At 42.0% G+C, this 21,314-nt stretch overlaps 1 protein-coding gene across 1 annotated transcript in view; it reads left to right on the top strand.

The window, feature by feature from the left end:
- Nucleotides 1-19,097, top strand: part of DGCR2 (DiGeorge syndrome critical region gene 2) — a 26,092-nt gene extending 6,995 nt beyond the window's left edge. Inside the window, exons 3-10 of the mRNA XM_010076144.1 lie at nt 4,865-4,990; nt 6,599-6,809; nt 7,726-7,802; nt 10,171-10,347; nt 12,446-12,649; nt 16,633-16,785; nt 17,443-17,679; nt 18,452-19,097. Of these exons, the coding sequence (XP_010074446.1) occupies nt 4,865-4,990; nt 6,599-6,809; nt 7,726-7,802; nt 10,171-10,347; nt 12,446-12,649; nt 16,633-16,785; nt 17,443-17,679; nt 18,452-18,693 (1,427 nt within the window). The 3' untranslated portion in view covers nt 18,694-19,097. The remainder of the gene's footprint in view (nt 1-4,864; nt 4,991-6,598; nt 6,810-7,725; nt 7,803-10,170; nt 10,348-12,445; nt 12,650-16,632; nt 16,786-17,442; nt 17,680-18,451) is intronic.
- Nucleotides 19,098-21,314: the final 2,217 nt, after the last annotated feature.

The following is a 21,314-nucleotide window of genomic DNA, read 5'->3' as shown; positions in this document are numbered from 1 at the left end:
TCTTTCTTAGTTTTCTAGACCTGCTTGGTCAGAAGCAAGAACACTGGACAGTTTCAGCATGCTGAATTCTTAGGGGTTCCCTGATATGGTTTCTACGTTGAGATTGGGAGTGTAATTCCATACAGAAACAATCTTGCTCGGAAGCTAGCTGTAAATGCTGATCTTAAGCAATGTTGTCTTATATGCTGTTCTTAAGGACTTCCTCAGATACTGTATCAGGAAGAAATGTGCAGACTTGGAGGTCGCTTGCCCTAGCACATACACACCACATCATCTTTGAGTCCGCAAAGTCTCCTTTGTGGAGCCAGCTGAAGGTATGGCCAGTAGCTGATAAAGCAGCAGCTGCAGCACACTGTTTTGCAGTGATCATAAACAGCTTTGTGTTTGTTTCGCCAAGGATATTGTGTGTGTTTGGCTGAAGTGACTTGACATTTGTGCACTTTTTAGTACATCTTCTTTTTTAAAGCTAGATAATAATGGTCAAAACCTCTGGTCATTTCCGCACCTTGTCTGAGCCCTTGCTGAACTCCTGTATGATGCATCCTCTTTACCCTGTTTCGTGGTGTTTAAATTATAAGCTCTTTACTGTCTGTCTATTGCTTTGAATAGTGCTGAGCACGGCAGGATGCTGTTCTTGGTTGGCATCTTATTTTCTACCATAATACAATTGATATTGCAAAGCATGGAGCTGCTTGATCCGAGAAGAATCACTCCTCCCTGGGGACTTCTGAACTGCATTTCCAAATCTTTAGGCATAAAACTGGATTTAATCCTGAAGATCTCTCACCTCTCAAATTACCAGATGGAATTAAAAGCTTTTCAGGCTTTTAGTAGGAAATATGCTGGACAGAAAATATGAAGCTTAGGGGACAAGGCAGCTTTTTATGTAAATTTGGAGCATCTATGTGTTTAAACAGTAGCAACTCAAATATTGGAACAAGTAGGATATGACAAGACCTGGTCACTCCACAAACAGTTTAATTTTGACATAATTTGATGTAGTACATCCATCCTTGTGAAGTGTTTGGCTTGAATGACTTGTCATCTGTGAGACTAACTCTGGAAGCTAGTTCAACTCCCCAAAATCCAGTATTCACCCCTTTATGTGTACTGACCCTACAAGAACCTCTCTATATTGCAATCACTGTCCTCTGTCTGCCTGCCCTTTTTTTGGTGCAAAGCAAACCTTGGCGTATGTAGCAGATTGCGGTTTCTCTTCCAGCTCCTCCAAACAGAGTTTTCCATTTGGCATCGTTTGTTCCCCCATGCAGTGCTGCTCACACGTGTATGTTCTAGCCTGGTTGTGTCTCAGCTGGTGCCAGCTCTCGCTTTTGTGTGGTCTCAGCTCCTCGGCTCACGTTCCATTTGCACTACTCAGCTTTTTGCTTCCTTTCACTTGATCTGAATGATGGAGGCACTGAGACGGACAAAAAAGGAGCTTTCTGCTCTGCTCGTGGGCTTGGCTTCCCCTATTGAGGCACCACATGCAAAGAAAATGTTGCTGAGTTTGTGCGGATAAATGCTGTGGAGTGATCTCCATGGACGTACACGGAAGAGTATGGACGACGCAACCGAGTTCCTTCCAGCCTCTATGAATAATGGGCAAGCTCATACTTCTTTCAAACTTGAACTTGGCTGTATTTGTCCCTTCTGTTTTTTCTGTGTCCCCAACAGGAACAGCGAAAGCCATGCAGCCTGGCAAACTTCATTCTGAATTGGTAGCTTGAAGTTTTAAACAACTGAGAATAGTCACAGAATCGGCAGCGTTGGGCAACTTTCTTGATAAACGGCACTAAAACTGTAATCGTGCTAGACTGAATTAGCAACTGTAAGTTGGAACGAGCTGGGTGAATACTAATAGTGACTTGATCCATGTGGAAACAGATTGGAGGATGCTCATGTCCACCACACTATAGTAACCGAGGGGAGAAGAAACTCGCCTCATGAATTTTTCCTTGAACCCAATTTTCCCTTTTCCCCACCAACTAACAAGCAAATTACATTTTGGGTATGATTGTACGAAGTCAAAGGAAGCAGAACTATCTGTCTCGGATAGTAGAAATACTACTGTTGTTATTGCTTCTGGTTGTAGTATCTGGAAGAATAAAGGTTTTGGAAAGCAGCTGATCTTCAAAAATTTGATCACTTTCGGAATATTAAGTAGGCACATAAGCAATAAAAATTATGGCTTTTCCTTTCTGAAACACTCAAACATGGCTAGGTTGTGACCTTCTGGCTGAGGTTGTTATCTTAAAGCTTAGTCTGTGGCACTATTGATTTATTTTTAAAGATAAAATTATTTTTATAAAGGAAGCAGGAACAGCAAAATACATAGAAAAATTTTCTGCAGAGTACTGAAGAAGTACAACAGAAACCAGTCCAATTACACCTTTGCCACCAGAATCTGCAAGGGCTTTTCCTGGCAGTCAAGTGACTTAGAGGCTTGTTAGCATCTCTTTCTTTGTTGCCCCGGATAAACTTGTCATCGTTGCTTTTCTCAGAGGCTGAAAAATCAGGTCAAATAGAAGCAATTCAGTATTTGAAGAGCAGCAGTTTATTAAGCAGCTGACAGTGCTGGGCTTGAAGGAGAAGTGACTTGCGGTGGCTGTTTTCTGCCTCCTTCCATCCTGCCCAGTTTCAGTGCGAGTCTGCTGCCACGGCCAGATCCTGAGGAAGGGACGAGTGTCCTGTGCCCTCGCCAGGACTGATGGAGCTCACTTTCTGTGGGATCTCTGTAGCTATTTTTTCAGAGCATCTGGCATAGATTCCGTCAATTTAAGATGTTAGCCCAAGTAACCCTTTCTTAACCTCTCGCGTGAACTTCTCTTTTATTCCCAGGGGAGGTAAATTGTTAAGTCCTTGTGGGCGTTCTGTGTAGCCGCGGAGGGTCAGCCATATGGTGTTGCATCTGCTCTCACTTCTGAAAGGGAACTAATTCTTCGTGCGTTTGGTTCTTACTGGCTCTTTGGGTTTTGTTGTTACCGTTTAATGCCATGGGAAAATAGAGCTTCCCATGCCGAGCTCCGTTCATTTTTGATAAAGCATTCTAGGTTCGTTAGCATTATTTTTAAAGCCTTACTATAATTAAAGATTTGCTTTTTCAGTGTCTCAGTATTGCTCTGAAAATCATGGTGTAAATATTTTTTTTATTAGGATTAAGAACAGTCAAATTCTAAAACTAAAAATAGTTTGGTGTTTAAAGTAATCAAAAGTAATCAGTGATCTTCACTGTCATGTTACTTCAGCATTTTGTGTCCTTTCTATGCTAACTGAATTTCTTGGCACTGACTTCTTGCCTGCGATGAACAGTATATTCTAATATTGAACAGAAGAATTACCGCGTTATTCCTGTAAGGCCATGTGAGTGTATTATGCAGAGCATTTCTTAATGGGTGATCTCTGTAGACATGTAATTCCTGGGATAACATGATAATTAAATATCCCTTGCTTATCCCATTAACCCAGGGCAAAGTCAGTATGCTAGAGCCAGACGAATGCAAAGCTACTCTGCTGTTCCTGGGCTCCAGCTAGGGTTTGTTTTTTTTTTTTTTTCCCCCCTCATCAGTGCTAACATTTGTTCCAAGCAGTGCACTGTTTGATGGTGGGTCTTCTGGAGGTCTTTCCCCCAGCCAAGTCTATTGAACAGTCTCCCGCTCGGGGTTTAAATCATCATGAAATTGCTGTGGACCTCTTTTTAAAGATAGTCTGAAAGGAGAAAGTTTTATGGACATGGTTTTGAGTGTATTTCAAACAGATGTAGTTAAACCTGTTGAAGCAGACTATGTAGCTCCTCTTTCTTTGGGACCGTGGCTGGTTTATTTGGTTTAGCGAGGCTAAATAGCTTAAAGGAAAATAAGCTCATTTTTTATATGGAGATGAATGTCTGCATAGCTCTTTGTGCTGGTTAGACTCTATCACCTTTAATAATATCTAGTATTATTAAATAACATATTAATAGATATTTCTAATGCTTACATTCTTGGGTTCTTCTTTTTTCTCTTTTGAAGTTTAATCTCTTGTTTCCAGATTAGTCTTTGTCGGTGCTCGTCTCCATCTTTCTCAAAGGTTTCTCCCCACCACTGTACCAGCCTTCCTGCTTAGGATCTTGCTGGTTTTGCTGGCTATGGCCCGTCCTGCGGTGTCTCCACCTGGACTGTGTGCTCCTTATATACCCCTGGTAGCATGTGGAGCCCTCCCAGCCCCTTTTCTGGAATAAGGTCGTGCACTGTATTCTTCCTGAGTTATTGAATGCACTTGTCACGTAAGCCTGTTTAAAGTCCTGACGCTGGGATGAGGGGGTGTATGTGTTTTGTTTCAGAAATACGGAACTAACCTTTCCTTTAGAACCTTGAGAGTGAATGAAAAACCTTGTTCTTCTGGCTGAAGATAGGTTTGCTTTCCTGGTTCTAATGTTGTTCTAGATCTCTGACAATGTGTTGGAAAACGTATTGATGAAATTGTCTTGTATCTTTGAACACACAACTGAGAATCGCAGTAGCTGGAAAGCGGGTAGTTCTGTAAACAGGAACAGGTAAGATGCACTGGGGATGGTGCATTTGCTGCAGCAATTGAAATCATGAGCATCAAGTCCTGTGTACAACTGCAGGCTGTTGAGAATCTGCCAAAATGTTTAGCTTACTGTGCAAGACTCATGTAATGGCTTGTTGGTTCTTTTCGGTTGTAGGTGTTTCGGTTATGTACCGTGTAAAATGGCCAAGCTGTTACTGCAGGCATCTGCTGCCTTTGTTTACCCGTCTTACTTATCATATATGTCTTGAACTAAAACCCAGAGAAAGGTTAATAAAATGAAGTCTGCCTTTGCTTGCATCTTTCACCAGAACTGACTATTCCTTCTGATCCCCAGGCTTGACAGGGGACCAGCGAACTTACCATGGGAAGGAGAATGTGGACTCCAGGCACAACCGAGGGAGAGGAGGAGAGACAACCCGCTTCCACACTGTCAATGTGGCACAGCCTGTCCGCTTTAGCAGTAAGTTGCAGACTGGGAAATCTGGGACATCTTCCTGATAATTAATTTAGCAATTGAGGCTATTTTTTTTTAGAAGAAATGAATAGATTTTTTTCTTGCATAGCTTTTTGACCAGTTTTTTTAAGGTTTTTGTACGCTTCTTTTATATATGTCTTGTTATGTTGCATAGTTAGACAATACAGGTGAAGACTTCTTGGTTCCCTTTGTGCTCCAGAGATCGTCCAGTGATTTGGGAATGTGACACAGCACTGATGAGCATCGGAGGGAGGGATGGGACAGGTTAGGAAGAGGACATGGGGGAAGACAGTATGGCAGTAATTGGGAACAATTGCCTTGGACTATGATGATCTCCTGAAAAAGACAAGTGGTTAGCAAAAGTAAAAATTCACCTCGTCACAGAATTTTATTTTTTTTCAGGACAGAAATACTTATTAAAATAGGTATTTTGAGTTGTCATGGATTTTGGTAGCTGAATTATGTTGGTAAAATTTATAGAGGGCAATAAAGTAGTTTAGAAATTGATACAGGAATATCTAATATGCTCTACAGTCTGGTGCTGTATTCCGGCCTTAGTGATGTGAACAGTAGATCTTGAAAAATCCCGTATAAATGGAGAATAAAGAAAGATATTTAAAGGGCTTTGAATGTGAGTTTGTATATCACTATGTGATAATCACTGTTTCTGAAGGGAATAAAGAGGCTTGAGAAGAGGAACTCAGTGAATGCATGCAACGAACATAAAACAGTTTGTGAATTTAAAGTTCCTTTTCTTGGGTGTTTTGAAAAATAATACTGCAAATGCAGATGCTAAAATCATATTTCATATCTGTTTTAATTCCACGTGCCTGTCTCTGTGATTCTCTCTATTACCCATCACCCCCAAGAATGCCAGTCAAAAGCCCATGGGCCTGTTTCATCCAGAAGTGCCTCGAGGCTTTTGTTGCATATTCCCTCAGTTGAGTTAATTGAGAGAAAGCAGAGACAGCAGTTCACACCCTCACCTTCTTCCTAAAGATCTACTTTGCAGTGATGTTTTTCCGAAACAAACAACAGTTGCCCTAGAACTCCCGTTGTCTTTAGTGATTGACTGTGGGAGCAGGATTGTGGGAGTACTACTGAGACTGTTTGTAAAAGTAGGTTGAAAACGTCACAGCAAATTGGATGTATTGCTAACCACCTAGTAGAAAGACAGAATCATTAAATTGGCCACCTCTGTTGTGTTCTTTCTGCTTCTTGCTGCTTGTTTTGACTTGGATTGATCGAACTGATTGGATTTATAAAGATGTTCAGGGAAATATCTTCTGCAGTAGATCATCGGCCTTAATTAAAGACTTTAAAGGCTGTCACAGTGCAATGAAACATTACGAAGAGTTGCATCTTTTAAAGTACATTTTAAAAAATTTCCTTTATTAAAAGCTATAGTAAAGTAAGTCTTCTGTGATCTGTAATGCACGCGTCTCCTCCTGGTGAGGTGAAGCATGCACAGTATGTTGTGTGTACGTATTTGAGCGATTATGCATTGTGTTGTCATAAACTGGTTAGGCTGCGTTATCTTGAAGATCCTAATTTGGGGGGAACGGTTTCCCTTCTATTCTTCATGTTTCCTAGGAAAGTGCCCAACAGGATGGCACCACTATGAGGGCACAGCCAGCTGCTACAGGGTGTATTTAAATGGGGAGAACTACTGGGACGCTGTGCAGACATGTCAGCGGGTGAACGGGTCCCTCGCCACCTTCACTGCAGACCAGGAGCTGAGGTTTATCCTGGCACAGGAGTGGGACTTGGAAGAAAAAACGTTTGTAAGGAAGGACCAGCGTAGGTGAGTAGAAAGGAAAGCACAAAGATCTCATATTACATGAGAATGGTTTCTGTGTGATACAAATGCTGGTAGTTCAGTTTGCTTAGAAAATGTAATGGTGAAATAGACTTCAGGCTAAAACCCCGGTATGGGACTGCGGGTTGACTGGCAGTGGCCATCTGTATTTTTTGTTTTAATTAACATCAGCAGATAGACTACAATTCAGCAGTCTTTTTATCTTCAGGCTGTCTCAGCAACATACTAGTATTCTTGAATTTTTCAACTGAATTTTTAAATTTTTCAACAGAATTTTTGTTTCCATGAAGCACAAGTAGCCCTAACAAAGACTGCAAGTTTGAGATAAGAATGAAGTAAAAAGACATTTTGGGTTGCAAGAACTATGTTCTGCTGGCTTTAGATATTTCATTCTGTTAGCTCCCAACAAACACAATTCCTTTTTTTTGTCTGTGGGTTTTTTGTCCACCTCATGGGCTGCTGTGGCAGATCACCAGGAGTGGTTCGGTAATGGTGTGTCTCTGCCTCTGGAGGGTTAGGTGGTTTGATCTGGAACAGTCTGACTTAAGTTGTGTATGTTTAAAAAATATCTGACTTCTGGATGCTGTTTAGTGGTTTTTGGGTTTGAGATACTCAAGTGCTGCCTTAACAACAGAGTAAGATGCTTATTATGAGTAGAAATAAGACATAGCAAGTTATCATTTGTAAACACAGAAAACTATCAAGTATTTTCCTCTATTCCTCAACTGTAATCTCCCTGCATTTCCATTGTATGAGCTGAAATGTCAAGGAAACAATCACCAGAATGTTTGGAAGTTAGCTTTTAAGTATGAAGACATCGGAAGGTTTTGTGTAATTTATTTTAATTCGTTAGTATGTTTTTGGCTTGTACCTTTACAATCTTTTTTTTTTTTTTTTGTAGGTTCTGGGTTGGATATCAGTATGTGATCACCAATCGAAATCACTCTCTAGAAGGTCACTGGGAAGTAGCGTACAAAGGTAGGCCTCTCAAATTATTTCTTAGTTAAATGGCCCCTGGAAGCTGTCTCAAAGCACGAATATTATTTTCAAGAACAACATAACTTCTTTCAGTGATAGTGTTGAAATGGTGCAGGGGAGCTGCTTTGCTTTAGAGTGTCAAAGCAGAAGACTTTAGTATTCGATACACATGTCTGTCTGATGTCTTGAGGAGGGAACATGTTTTTCAGTTTATTTGGGCTTTCCTCTTGATTAAGCTGAGAAAAAGGAAACAGTGCTGTAGTTTCTCGTTCTTTGTGGTGAATGGCTAGATGAACTGCTGATTCCTGATTCTAGGATTTGCACAGACTAGTGTAGGATATTTGAGGGTTTTAGCTTTTGACAAATTGGTAGGTTTTTTAATACTTAAAATCTTGAATTTTTCATAATGATCCATATTTTTTTTCATTTTAAAGTACTTCAGATAGTTTACTTAAGACAAAATTTGCCTAATCCCAGATATAAATCCCAGTTTATATGAAAAACTGAATGTTAATCCGATAGGCATCACTGGCTGAACTTTTTCAGTCGCAAAACAAGCAGCTCCCTCTGCTGAAAATGCAAAGTTAGGTTTCTATACCTTTTATTTTTAACTAATTCAGGTGAGGGATTAATCTTAAAGTAATTATGTGAACTCTTCTGTGTAGAATTGAATGTCTAGATGCTGTAGTGGTTTAGGTAATGGAAAACTTAAAACAAAGGGGGTTTTTTAAGCATTAACACTGTGAATTCCAGTGTAGCATTTGAAAACTAATCTTAATAGTTTCCTTCTCACATAACATTTTCAGTAATGGAAAATCTGGAAGGAAGACTGCCCATTAGGTACAGATACATAATTATAAGCAGAATTTTGCTGAACAGTTGAGTCTTGATTTGACACATGAGAAGTAGCAGAACCCTGCATAGCTTTCTAATGACAGTACGTGTTTACTGTGTGGCCATGCACAAAAATATTGATTTCTATTGTCATTTAAGTGAACAGTGTTGACTGAATATTCAGAGGCAACTGCTCTGTCTCTTGGAGGCAGGAACATTTTCATTAGTTCCTTAAAGTAAAGCGCCTAAAGGTGTCTTTGGACAGCAGGGGAAGGGGAGGGAGGAAGATTCCTGTTTTTGTCATCACAGGGATTTCTATCTGGACAAAACTGTTTATACAGGTAGGTTTCTCCTGTGCAGCCCAAGAAAAAAACAAACATTCTCCTTAAAAGGACCTTTCTTTGCTTTTGGAATGTTGACTGCACTGCCACCTGCTGACAGAGTGTTTACAGCCAGGGAGGCATAAATTATAGAAAAATCATGATACCTGCTTTTGTTGTAAATTTTATTTAATTTGATGTGTTATATAAATGTAAGCCTTCTTGATGCCATATTCTTTTGTTTGCAAGCTTTGTATTTAATAAAGGGATACCTATATGACATGAAGTACATAATAGCATTCGGTAGCTTCTGAAAAACTTTACTTAAGCTTCATTGACTTGTAATGAGGCAGACTCTGAATCCCTAGTGTCTGAACAATGATTTAGGGTCCTATGGCTTGGAAATTTTAATCCATTACTGGGAGGTGTGGAAGGTAAGCTCTCAAAAGCATTTCAAGCAGAACCTGGTTGCATTTTAAAAAATTAAACAAAAAACCATCATACATAACAGTGTTTGAAACAACCATCAACTTTGCATGCCAGCAGATTTAATGGTGAAGCAGGACACTGGTCAGAAACATCATTTTAAAAGTTATAAAATGCCCTCAACATCTCTTGCACTGTTTGGAACACGTCGCTATACAGTCTCCTAACAGTAATGTGAGTTGGAAGGACCCAATAGTCCAGACCACCGCTGCAGCAGCAGGAGCGGCGTTGCAGCCTCGTTCTGTGCATAGCGCTGCTTTGCACTCTGAAGGAGCGGCAAGAGACGTGTGGGAGCGGCTCTCCAGGGCGCTGCACAGGATCTTTGGAAGCACTAGTAGGTGCTTGTAGTACAAGATTGGTATGGGTTGTTGCCCCACGAGTAGCAACTGTGGCCAAAGTCAGCGTTGTTTGAAGGGATGCATAACTATTGTCAGGCAAACCCTGTGGGACTCTGGCAAGAGCACTCGTAGAGATATCAGAACATCACTCCTACTGGTGCAGAATGACAAAATTACCCAGTACTTTGAAAACAGCAGCCTCTTCTCTCTGAGTCACCCCTTCCCTCCCTGCTGTTTGCCTTTCCCTGGAGGAATGTTGCTAATGGAAGCTAAAGCCAGAGGACGGTAGCCTTGTAGCAGAGTTGGTGTGCATGAAATGAGCGACCTTACAGAACCTTTCTAAAGCTTTGCGTGCCCACAGGCTGCTAATACCAATGCATCTTGTTCTAGGCTCTTCAGAAGTATTTCTACCCCCTGACCCTATCTTCGGTACGGCTATGTCTGAAAATGAAAACGTTCTTTGTGCCCAGCTTCAGTGTTTCCATTTTCCTACCCTTCGGCACCATGGTTTACACAGCTGGTACGCTGAAAACTGCTATGAGAAATCTTCATTCCTCTGCAAAAGGAGTAAGTTGATTTTAGTCCAGTGTTAACTGCATTCCATGTTTAAATATGCATATAACAAATATGGGGAAATCGGGTAGTTATCCTTTCTACCTTTTGCCCAGTGAATTTAAATAAAGGAGGGAGGGAAGTTGAATTTCTGCTTGGTTTAAGTAAGAGCATCATAATATGTGGTTGTCAGTCACAGTACAGATTTTTGCTAAAAAAAGAATATTGTTGAGCAGCTGTATCAGCCCCAAAATAAAGTATACTTGGAAAAAAAAAGGTTTTTTTAAAAAAGTGCCTTATTAGTAAGTATCACTCTTAAGTTATTAACTTCACATGAAAATGAGGAAACATTTTTATGGTTTATTTTGAATATAGCAAACTCTGTTAAATTCTTTCCAGCCAATTATTAGAAAGGGCAGTGGGGTGAAGAGAAGCAAGTGGAGCTATTGAGTTAAAATGAAAAAAATGGCTTTCATTCTGTATCTTGTATTTCTTTACTCCAAAAGGCCTTATACCAACAGAAGCATGGCAGTATTTTCAGGTAATATTTAAGGTATCTGATACAGACAGTACTTCTTCACAAAGAGGAGAAAAGGTGTCAAACTTTTGCTGCAGTTCTTGAAATTTTTCTAGTTTACTTTTCTTTAAAGCAGGAAAAAGACTTACAGAATGGCAAGGGAAGAAAACCCAGCCCTTCTTTGCCTGCTTTTGCACCTGAAATATTAGGAAGACAGGATATTGCCTTGTCTGCCTTGAGATCATAGAATCATTAAGGTTGGAAAAGAGCTCAAGGATCATCAAGTAATAAAATCTTGGAGTCTGATATTGAAGGACATGTGTTTAGTCAAGATGATGATCAAAACATGACCTTTTTGGTTGTCTTTTTGGGACAATGTTGTAAGGAAGGCGATAGCTCTGCCAAAACGTTAACCAGAGGGTGAGGGTGTCGGATGTGTAAGTTGAGCAGAAGAATGCTGTGTCCGATTTCAGGTCTCACAGTGCAAGAAAAATGTTGATAAGACCTTGACAAATTGAGGCGAGTTCAGTGGGGGCCAGCAAGAAGGTGATGTGGGCTGGAGCGCCTGTCCTTGGAGGTGAGGCAGTGGGAACGGGGCTGGAGAAAGGAAGGCTTCCAGGGGACCCGAGAGCAGCCTGTCAGTACTTAAAAGGAGGTTATTGAGAAGATGGAGCCAGGCTCTTCACAGGGGTGCCTGGCAGGAGTCAAAGGATGTTAAGTTGAAACAAGAGGTTTGAATTGGTGTCAGGGAAAACTGTATAATCGTGAGGGTAGTCAAGAGTGGAACAGACTCCTAGGGTCATGCAGCCTCTATGCTGAGAGGTTTTTGTGACCAGATTAGATAAAACCCTGAGGAACCTGTTGGGACATCATAGCTGGCTCTGCTTTGAGCAGGAGATTGAGCTGGAGACCTCCTCAGGTCTCGTCCAGTCTGAACTTTCCTATGGACCCTCCCAGCTGTCCTGTGCGTGGGGTGGAGGGGTCAGGCCAGCCTCCCTGAGCAGTTGGTTCAGCTGGCAGGTCCCGGTGCTGTCAGTGTTCCCTCTCTCCGGTTTGGGTACCTGCCTTTAGGTCAGGGGGAGGAAAGGCCACTGTGGACAAAGACACCTGAGCTTCCTCTGCTGGGCAGGGATCAAGATGCAGCTAGGACAGTGGAAGTATTGTTGCCTGGCTTCCTTTTTCACGCCTGGCAGGTTCAGAGTGTCCTTCAGGTTTGGTCCAGAGAAGATCCAGCTTTTCCTAGGTACCAGGAGAGAGGGAGGGAGCTGCAGCAGGCATTGGCATTGAAGCTTGAACTTCTCAGACCAGCTGCTTTCCTGTGTCTTTGAGAGGATGCCTGAAAGTGTGTCAATTCCATTAAATACTTCCAACTCACTCTGTCAGTTTTGAGCAGTAAACCATCCCTGCGTGCCTCCAGGCTATCCATTATCTTCCCCACTCCTTGGAGATTCCTTTTCAAAGTTGCTGTAATGTGAAGGCGTGGCTTTTAACTGGTGGTCTGCTCACCTTTACGGATCACTTAATGTAACACAATAAACTGGCCTCCTGTCTGGCAGCTCCCAGGCACTTGGCTATTGATGTGTGTTTCTGTTCTAGGCCAGACTTGTGTTGATATCAAAGACAACATTGTCGATGAAGGCTACTACTTCACTCCAAAAGGGAATGATCCCTGTTTGAGCTGCACATGTCACAACGGTGAACCTGAAATGTGTGTGGCTGCTTTGTGTGAGCGACCCCAGGGGTGTCAGCAGTATCGCAAAGACCCCAAGGAGTGCTGCAAATTTACATGTTTAGACCCAGGTAAGAGTTGACTGCTACAGTTTTGTCAAAAAAAAATGAGCTCAGTGCTCAACTCGGTTATCTCTGGGTATAACTTTGTTTGAAATGATGCATCCTTTCAGTGCCTCGACGTTGCTGGTACAAGCCCCCTGTGGGGAAAGATCTCAAATCATGGGAAATGAAACACTTCAGACTGTGGTTGGAAATAATTAGTCATCCTTGATGCTGCTTATATAGGAGAAGCAGTAGCTTATTTTCTGTATGGAGGTTGAAACTACTGTGGATTTTTAGTAGAGCATCTTGCATAGTTCCTTTGTTGTGTTTAGTTGTCATGAAAAGAAAAGACTTTTGAGCACTACAAAAGCGTCTTTTTCTGGACATGGGCATTTATGTCTGTGGAAGTCTGCATGCAGGGATCATGTGAGAAGGAAAGCTTATAAATTATATGAAGTTTGAATAATAATTAGGATATGCAACCTTGCTGCCTGAATTTGGCATCTCGGTGCAGCTTCTTGTTTTGGATCAGTAAGGTCTTCAGTTGACTCTGACCGAACTGTTTGCCAGTCGCCATTTGGGGATGTAGATTTTTGGGGGGTGGGTATTTTTCTGTAAAGGGACTTCTGAAAAGAAATGTATCTTACTTGGAATTTACTGTGAGGGTGGTCAAATACTGCAGCAGGTTGATTGTGGAGTCTCAGTCTGTGGGGATATTCAATGCTCGATTGGACTCTGTCCTGAGCAACCTGCTCTAGCTGACACTGCTTGAGCAGGGGTTGGACTAGATGATCTCAGGACGTCCCTTTCAACCTCAACCATTCTGTGGTGCTGTTTTTTCCCTGGTATTTTAAAAGAACCTAATCTTACCTGAGTGCACGTAGAAACTGTTGTTCTGAACTCCTATGGAAAACACGAAGGTCCGCTCTTCCCATCAGAGGGTTCTTTGCAGCCTGCTACAAAAAGGGGTGTTATTTGCTTCCAAATTTGCAGTCTTTCTGATTTGCCTTAACTACAGAAGTTGATTGTTAAAAGCCACTGGCTCCTTCTTGTCGTTATTCACATTCATTCTGAGGGTTAAGCTTAACAGATGTTCACAGCTAGTGCTGCAGGTTGTTTGGTGAGGCGGGGTGGAAAGCAGGAGTCTTCCTTCCACTCTTATCAGCAGAGTTAAACCTTTGTCTTCCCTTTTTTTATCTTCAGGAACAGTGTCAGCAAAGCATCATCCAGCAGACAGGATAAGATGACCTGGGATAACCTCATGCCATGTTCTTTAATCCTTGCTTATTGCTGTGGGTCTTAACTATTCCATGAATACTGATTTGAAGAGTGTGTTTTACCACATCCTTTCTGATCCTTAAGCTCTCCTATCTGTACTGATACTAAATAAGACTGTCTCATTATACTCTAGCCTGAAGTGTTCTGGTTTTTTTAGTAACTTAGTTTTTGAGAGAAGAATCATCAAGCAGTTGTCAGACTTCCTTCATAATGAAGTTACTTCGGCTAGTGATAAACACTGAAATCTTTAAAGGAGGCATTTCAGTTTTCCTTCTGGGTGTTTATAAATGACTATTCCACGTGACAAAATTAATGAATTACTTTCTTTAATCAGCATGTATTTATCTTTGTCCAGTTCTTACATATATCTTCCTTCAGCTCTGTTGCAAATGAAGGAAAACAGTTTACTAATCACCAGTAAATAAATTAATCATCCAAGGAGAGACCGGGGGAAATAAATCCTGCTGTTGAGTTGGCAGGTAATCAGCTCTCGCAGTGTGAGTGGGTGAGCAGTGATTACAAATGGATAACGAATATTGCTCAAGGACTTGGTAGTAGGGGAATTTTTCAGTGGTGGGAGTAAGCTGAGCAATCACAGCTATACTCTCTTGAAAGATGCTTCTCCTCATTTAGTTGAAGATAAATAGCAGGGGAAAATATTTCATGTACTAATGCTGAAACCAAGGTAGTCTGTCTGTTGCCGCTCTATGGATGTGGTAGAAAATGATTTTTCTGTGGGGCTCATGTTTAGACAGACCTGCAACTCTTATTTGTGAAAAGGTAATAGAAAAAATAAAATACTTTGAAAGAGCTGATAGGGCAGAAGCTTTTCTAGCGACTAAACTGGCGCAGTTACAGGGTATTACTGCTGCATTGAGTGTCACACAGCCTTTCTGAAATAATTGGTTTGTATTTATGTTAGTTGGAAATCCCTGTGATGACTTGTTCTGTACAAGCTGAGGCTTTGTCTTTTTTTTAATCTAGGACATGACTCGACAATAGTTTATCTAGCCAGACAGGTGGAATGCTGGGAGCTCTCCCAGGCTGGGAGCAGTGTGACAGATGCCCCAGGAGATGCAAGGATGGCAGTTGTAGCTGGCCTGAGGAGAGTATGTGGAAGTCAGGCTTTCTGCCTACAAGATTCCATCGTGCTTGCCTGTGTGTATATTTCACTTAAGTCCCTTTATTTAAGGCAGTTACTAGCACTAATTTATGATGTTCCTGAAGTCAGCATTGCTTTAAAACGGAGGAGGAACAACAGCAGGTCTGTGGTGTTCGGGAGGGCGTGCTGGTTGGTAAGTGCGTGACTGCGTCAGTTTAGGCTCTGACAGTACAAGCTGCTGAAAGGTTTGACAGTACAGGGGCTTTTGTACTGCACAGCCAGATTGGAGAGGGTGTGATGTTCGAGCTCTATGCATAGCGCACTATTAAATGAATTTCTTGTTGCCAAGAACGCGTTACGTAATAAATACTAGCCTGTTAGCCTGTGCTTTAACGATGTATAAATTAGGCGGATTTTTCCTGTTACTAGCATTTGTAGCAAGTCAGTACTTGCCATTTTTGTGAGGCTTTTTGCTTTCTTTTGTGAGGAGTCTTTGATACAGTTGTAGTTGCTGTTAGTGAAAGGAGAAGTACTGAGACAGCTTTCGCAGCGGTGGTGGGTGTGGGAAAGGAGAGGGGCCAGGGTCTGGCTGGTGGCTCTGGGGAGCACAGAGGCACTGCGGTGGCTGGGGAGGGGGGCTCAGACCTGCTAGGGCTTGTGTCCTCTGGTGGTAGGTGACCAAGTTGTGCAGCCACTTCATCTGTTTCTTATTCCCACCTCACCTGGGCTCTTTAACAGGAAATTGGGGCGAAGAACACAGCACAAGAATTTTTAGGTAGTTTTTCTTTGTGCAGAGTATCTGTACGTGCGCGTGCTACTTAAACATAACCGAGTGTGATTAGCTGAAGAGTGAAAAATTACTACTCATGTCTGGCACTGGTAGAACAGTGATAATTTGCTCACAACAGCCTTCCAAGTACAGATCTGGTTAGCAAGGGTATAGAGCTCTCAAAGTGCTCAGCTCCTGGGTCTGCGTCATGTTCTGCCACCGGCTTTCTGTGTGATTCTAGGAAAATATTTAATTCCTGTTTACCCTAATCCCTTCAGTTCCTGGAAGATGATTAGCATGTTGATTCACCTTTTTAAGGTATTTTTAGTTCCTGTCACTTAATGGTGCTAACCGATGTACCAATGGCACATGGAGTTTAGATGACTGCATCTTGGTGATAATGACAATGTTTAGAGATTTTGTAGTTGGAAATGTAAAAGTTAAGATGTGCAGAAGTCACATAGCAATAGGGTGTAGATATGCTGGCTCTCAGGCCTTTCCCATGGCTTCCAGGCTTGCTGTCCTCTTTAGTATATCATCAGCCATGCCGGGGGGACAAGTGGATGTGCAAAATGCCGTTAACCTTTTCCTTTTTCCTGTTTTCAGAGACCCGAAGCCTTCAATGTTTTGTCCCTTTTGCTGATGACGACATTTTCAGAAATGTTTAGATCTTCTTGCAATAAGTAGATAAATCACCTGATGATTCGTAATGTTCTTACATTTTTGAAATATGGAGGAGTGTTAAACCAGGCTAATGAATCTCCACTCTGCATTTATCTTTCCATTACTGACAGAAGAACATCAAGAAAAATGAGTCTTGAACAAAAGTAACAGGCGGCTTTTATATGTTTTATGTAACAGATGGCAACAGTTTGTTTGACTCAATGGCCGGTGGAATGCGTCTGATTGTGAGCTGCATTTCCTCCTTCCTCATCCTCTCTCTGCTGCTTTTCATGGTCCACCGGCTGCGCCAGAGGCGGAGAGAGCGCATAGAGTCTCTGATTGGAGCAAACTGTAAGTAGCCTGTATCTCTAGTAGTGTGTGCGCTTCAGAATAAAGCGGAAGAAATAGAAATCTGGAGAACATCGGCGAAGTCTGGTTATAGATTGTAGTCGGTGCTGTACCCACATGTAGCTCTGCGCTGGCTGCCTGAACTGGTCATGACTTGTACAAGCTTTGGTTCTCTGAACCACTCCAAGTTCAAAGAAAAAAACTTTTGTATCAACACTTATCTTGTGCCTTGTGCTTATTATTGACAGACAGAGGTACATAAAGGTGAGAAATGTCATGGTTCTGTTTGGCTGTGCCTGTGTGGGTGTGTCTCGGTAGGTTCTTCAGACTTGAACTTTTTTAGCCAATAATGGAAAAATATTTTTTGTTTGTATGTGGTCCAAATCTGAAGTGTGTTCTGTGTGTGAATGATCTCCTTAGTTTGAAGAGGTTGGATTCAAATTTAGACGTGATGCAGGACAAACAGGCTGGGAGCAGGTGAGCCTGGTATTGTTGTGTAACTGCAGCGCGTTGACTTTTATAGGTTATGTAGACATTTTTAGGTCTTCAGGAGACCTGAGTTCCCTGGGTGTGAAAAGTCGAAAAAGCTGTTGAGATCAGCCTTAAATTGAAGAAGGCATGGGATAAAGTCACTTATTTCTTTTTCTTCTCTTGAAATAGTGCACCATTTTAACTTGGGCCGCAGGATGCCTGGTTTTGATTATGGTCCCGACGGTTTTGGAACTGGCCTTACTCCACTGCATCTTTCAGATGATGGGGAAGGTGGGGCGTTTCATTTCCATGATCCGCCTCCACCCTATACTGCTTACAAGTATCCAGATATTCAACATCCAGATGACCCACCTCCTCCTTATGAGGCTTCTGTCAATCCAGACAGCATCCTTTGTTCCCCTCCAGGTGACTTTTCTTCCTCTTTTTCATTTTGGCTAGGGGGTAGATTTTTTAAACTGTAATCATGTGTTTTAGTGATTGTGATGGGAAAATACGCTTCACAATAAAATCCTATTTCTCAGTGGAAAAATCTTCTGTTAAAAGCCTTAAGCGTGGCTTTTTCTCAAACATTTTTTGGATCACCTAAGTTACAAGTGGAATCCATGCTGCAAGCATTTTAACTCTGAGACCTCACCTGTTTTCAAGCCTTACCATGGATAAGTTACCTGGAAACTAGGACACCTGGTTACCTAGTTTCTGCTGTGCTGGTACCTTTTCTGGTCTTTTGGAAATAGGTCTGTAGAGATTGGTATTAAAGAGTAGAACAAATGTCAAGTACTAGAGACTTTAAAATATATCTAGCATCTTCTCTCCTCCCCACGTCTCCCACCCACACCCCCCCAAAAAATTGACCAAAAATACCACTTTCTAATGATTCACCCAGTGCTCTTCAGTTTTGCAGCTGTGATATTCACATACTGTAGAAATCATTCCCATTTTGGAATTTATAGCAGCATATCTCACCAGATAAGTGAGCCTGATTAGTGCAAGTATCTTATTAATGTATCAAAATTTTATTTTTGCTACATAGTTTTCCTCTTTTGCAGTGTCATCTCTTTGTGCATTAATGCAAAACCAGGAAAAAAATCAGAGCTTCCAGAAATACAGATAGTAAAGCTATTTGGGAATGTAAAATGTTATACTTCACGTTCTGATTCTTGTTTTTTGTCCTTTGCAGATGGAGTTCTTTCTCAGACTGTGCAGAGCAGTCCTCCATCACTAGGAAACTGTGATGTCTCCCCACAGCTTACAGAGGGATCGCTTCCTCCCTCAATTGGTCCTTCTCCAGTGGAGCTGGAAGACTCTGCTGACAGCAGCACCTTTCTTGTCCCTCCTGACACACCGCTAAATGAAAACGCACCGGCAGAAACTCTTTCGGGCAGCCGTCACAGCCACTGTTCTCTCAATACCATTGTATAAAGGAGTAAAAAGCCGACTGATGGTCAGAAATAGTTTTAGCAACTGTTTGCACAGACAAACACTAATCCGTGGTTTGAACTTGAGAAGGAATCTCCACTTTGTTTTTTGAACACTGCTTTTATGTTCTAGATTAGGATTGTGCCTCTCGTTTTTTGGCTGTCGTTATTCATTCACTAATTGGTTTGTCCTGTAAATATGGATTGTATAACTGCTCCTTTTTTCCATTGGCTATGGAAAAGAGCGCAGAGGATTCCTTTGACTTCTAAGGAGGTGAAAAATATGGGTAGGTTTTTTTTTTTTTTCTTAACCTGAGAGGAAACAAAATCTACATCAGAAGAAAGCTGCTTGGATTTGGCTGGATACCACTGGACCCGGGAAACAGATGATGGAAAAGGAGGGTGGGGGTAGTCACCGTTCAATCAATTGCTTTCTCTCTTGCTTCAGTGCTACGCTTGGAAAAGGCAGAGAAGACGGAACTGCAGGGGAAGGGGCTGGGGACCTGTTTTACAGAGTGGGAACAGAGGAGCTAAAACACATGCCACCAAATAAGAGTTGCATGGTATAAAGCACTTGTGTGTTGTGATCTGCCTCGCTGTCTCAGAACACCTTGGGGACTGGAGGATGAATGATCTACACAATACGTGACAATTGGGTATGAAGAAAGCTAGGACTTGCAGTTACAGTTATTTGTTGGTGGAGCTACAAAATCTCATATTGTTGGGTAAACTACTGGCCCATGAAGAAAATGGTCTTTGTGTAACACTTGTGTCTCTTTGGTAGAATCCTCCTATGTGCTAGGTGGTACTTTAAGGAAGAGATGGGGAGCAATTAACTTTGATGCAGTCTGACCTCCTAATATGAAGCCCCTGTTTGTTATAGTCCCATAAGGAAGACTGAGGTATTTTCTTCATAGTTTAACTCCTTTACAGTGATCAGTTGCCCAAGACTGGCCTGGATAAAAGACCATTGTTCTTGATTTTACCTTATTGCATGCTAGATTTAGCATGTGTGTTCCCTCCCCTTCATTTAACTTCTTTACAGTTCTACAAGTACCGTTTAAAAGCAGTGATCAGTATGCACTGTATGTGATGTTTAATTCTAATCGGACACTTATTCCTTATCCGAGTCCCATAAATTGCCAACCCTATTCTAGGGATTTCCCCTGTGCCCCCCAAACCTTTTATCCAGGTCCCACAAGGGGTTATAGTGAGGTTAGTGTACTTCAGTCAGTAGGGCAGTTTGCTTCAGTCTGATATGTCATCTTAAATTTCCCCCTCAGATTTAACTCCTTAAACTAAGTTCATTTACAGATGGCAAAACAATTCATTCACTCCCTCACTAAACCTGAAGCCAAGCACCGCTGGTTTTGATAATGAGTGCAAAATAATCTTTACAAGTGATTTTAAGTTTGGATTTCAGTGTACACGTAATTTCGCCTTTCCCCCCATCCTCCTCTTGCCTCTGCTTCTCCTTGACTTGCTGTAGCAGTCAGCAGATGAGGTGTATCAGGAATTTGTAAAGAATGCCCTGCGCAAGCATTCTCCTGTTACCTTATGAAGGGTGCACACCTAGAGGGACAGGAAGAAACACTGCGCGGGGGGGGTGTGTGTGATCTATTTTTCTAGTAACGATGAGAAATCATGCTTGTGTGACAAATCCTAGCCCAGCGTTGTGGTTTCCCAGTGCAGCTGCCTCTTTCCCCATGGAATATGCTGCTACTTTCTATTCTGTGTATTGCCTATAGGCTTATACTGTACTTGGGGATTGGTCTTGACAATTCAGCTCCTTTTGCACGGAAAACTCTGAATTTCGTGATTGAGATCATATCTGGTGTCTTGACAGTCAGACACTTGCTAAGAAGCTTGAATCCATCGGAGAGCGTGAATCACAGTTCTGGGGCGCGCTGCTGGCACGCGGATGGGAGGAAGCGCTGTTAGAAGCCTCTCTGCCTGGAGCCGCTCCACCGCCCGCGTCCTGCTCGCTGGTTTGACTGGCTCTGGCAGCACTGGTACGAAACGAGAGGAGCAATTCTCCACCCTGTGGGATCTCTTACCATCTCCTCCTCCGAGTTCAAGTCCTGGTCTAATGAAGTGGATGGATAGCAGTAGTCAGAACCATGCGTACAAATTACTGAGCATTTCTGAAGTATGAAAATAAAGCGGGTTTTGTGCATTTTTGAGCACATTCATACGTTTTATACATTGTATGTACTGATTTTTCTTTAGTTTTATAGGTACGAATGCGTGTGTGCGTGTGTGTGTTTCTGGGTGGCGAGATATATATAAATATATATATACATACTGTAGACGGTACCCTTCGTGCTGCGTCCAGCTAGGTGAAGCTCAGCACGGGGACGTGAACTAGGCTCTTAGGGTTAATACTTCTCTCGAGCTGGCTGTGTTCTGTTGTGGGACAGGCTGTGATAGTGTACGTGGTAGGATGCAAAGTCTATGCTACTACAGCCTGTTCCTGAAAAATATTTTGTTAGCAGTGCAAAATAGCAACCTTCCCATTTCTTTTGAAGCCAGATGGAATATTTGTCCTTTGTAGTATCCTAGCGCAATAACAAAAGGCCTTTTGGCTTGGTTTAGTCTCTGAAGCTGTGTTCTGTGGCTGAGGTG

This window comes from Pterocles gutturalis, unplaced genomic scaffold (genome assembly GCF_000699245.1).
Source record: "Pterocles gutturalis isolate BGI_N339 unplaced genomic scaffold, ASM69924v1 scaffold14853, whole genome shotgun sequence".
NCBI classification, from domain to species: Eukaryota; Metazoa; Chordata; class Aves; order Pterocliformes; family Pteroclidae; genus Pterocles; species Pterocles gutturalis.
This window is presented reverse-complemented; position numbering and strand designations above follow the sequence as displayed.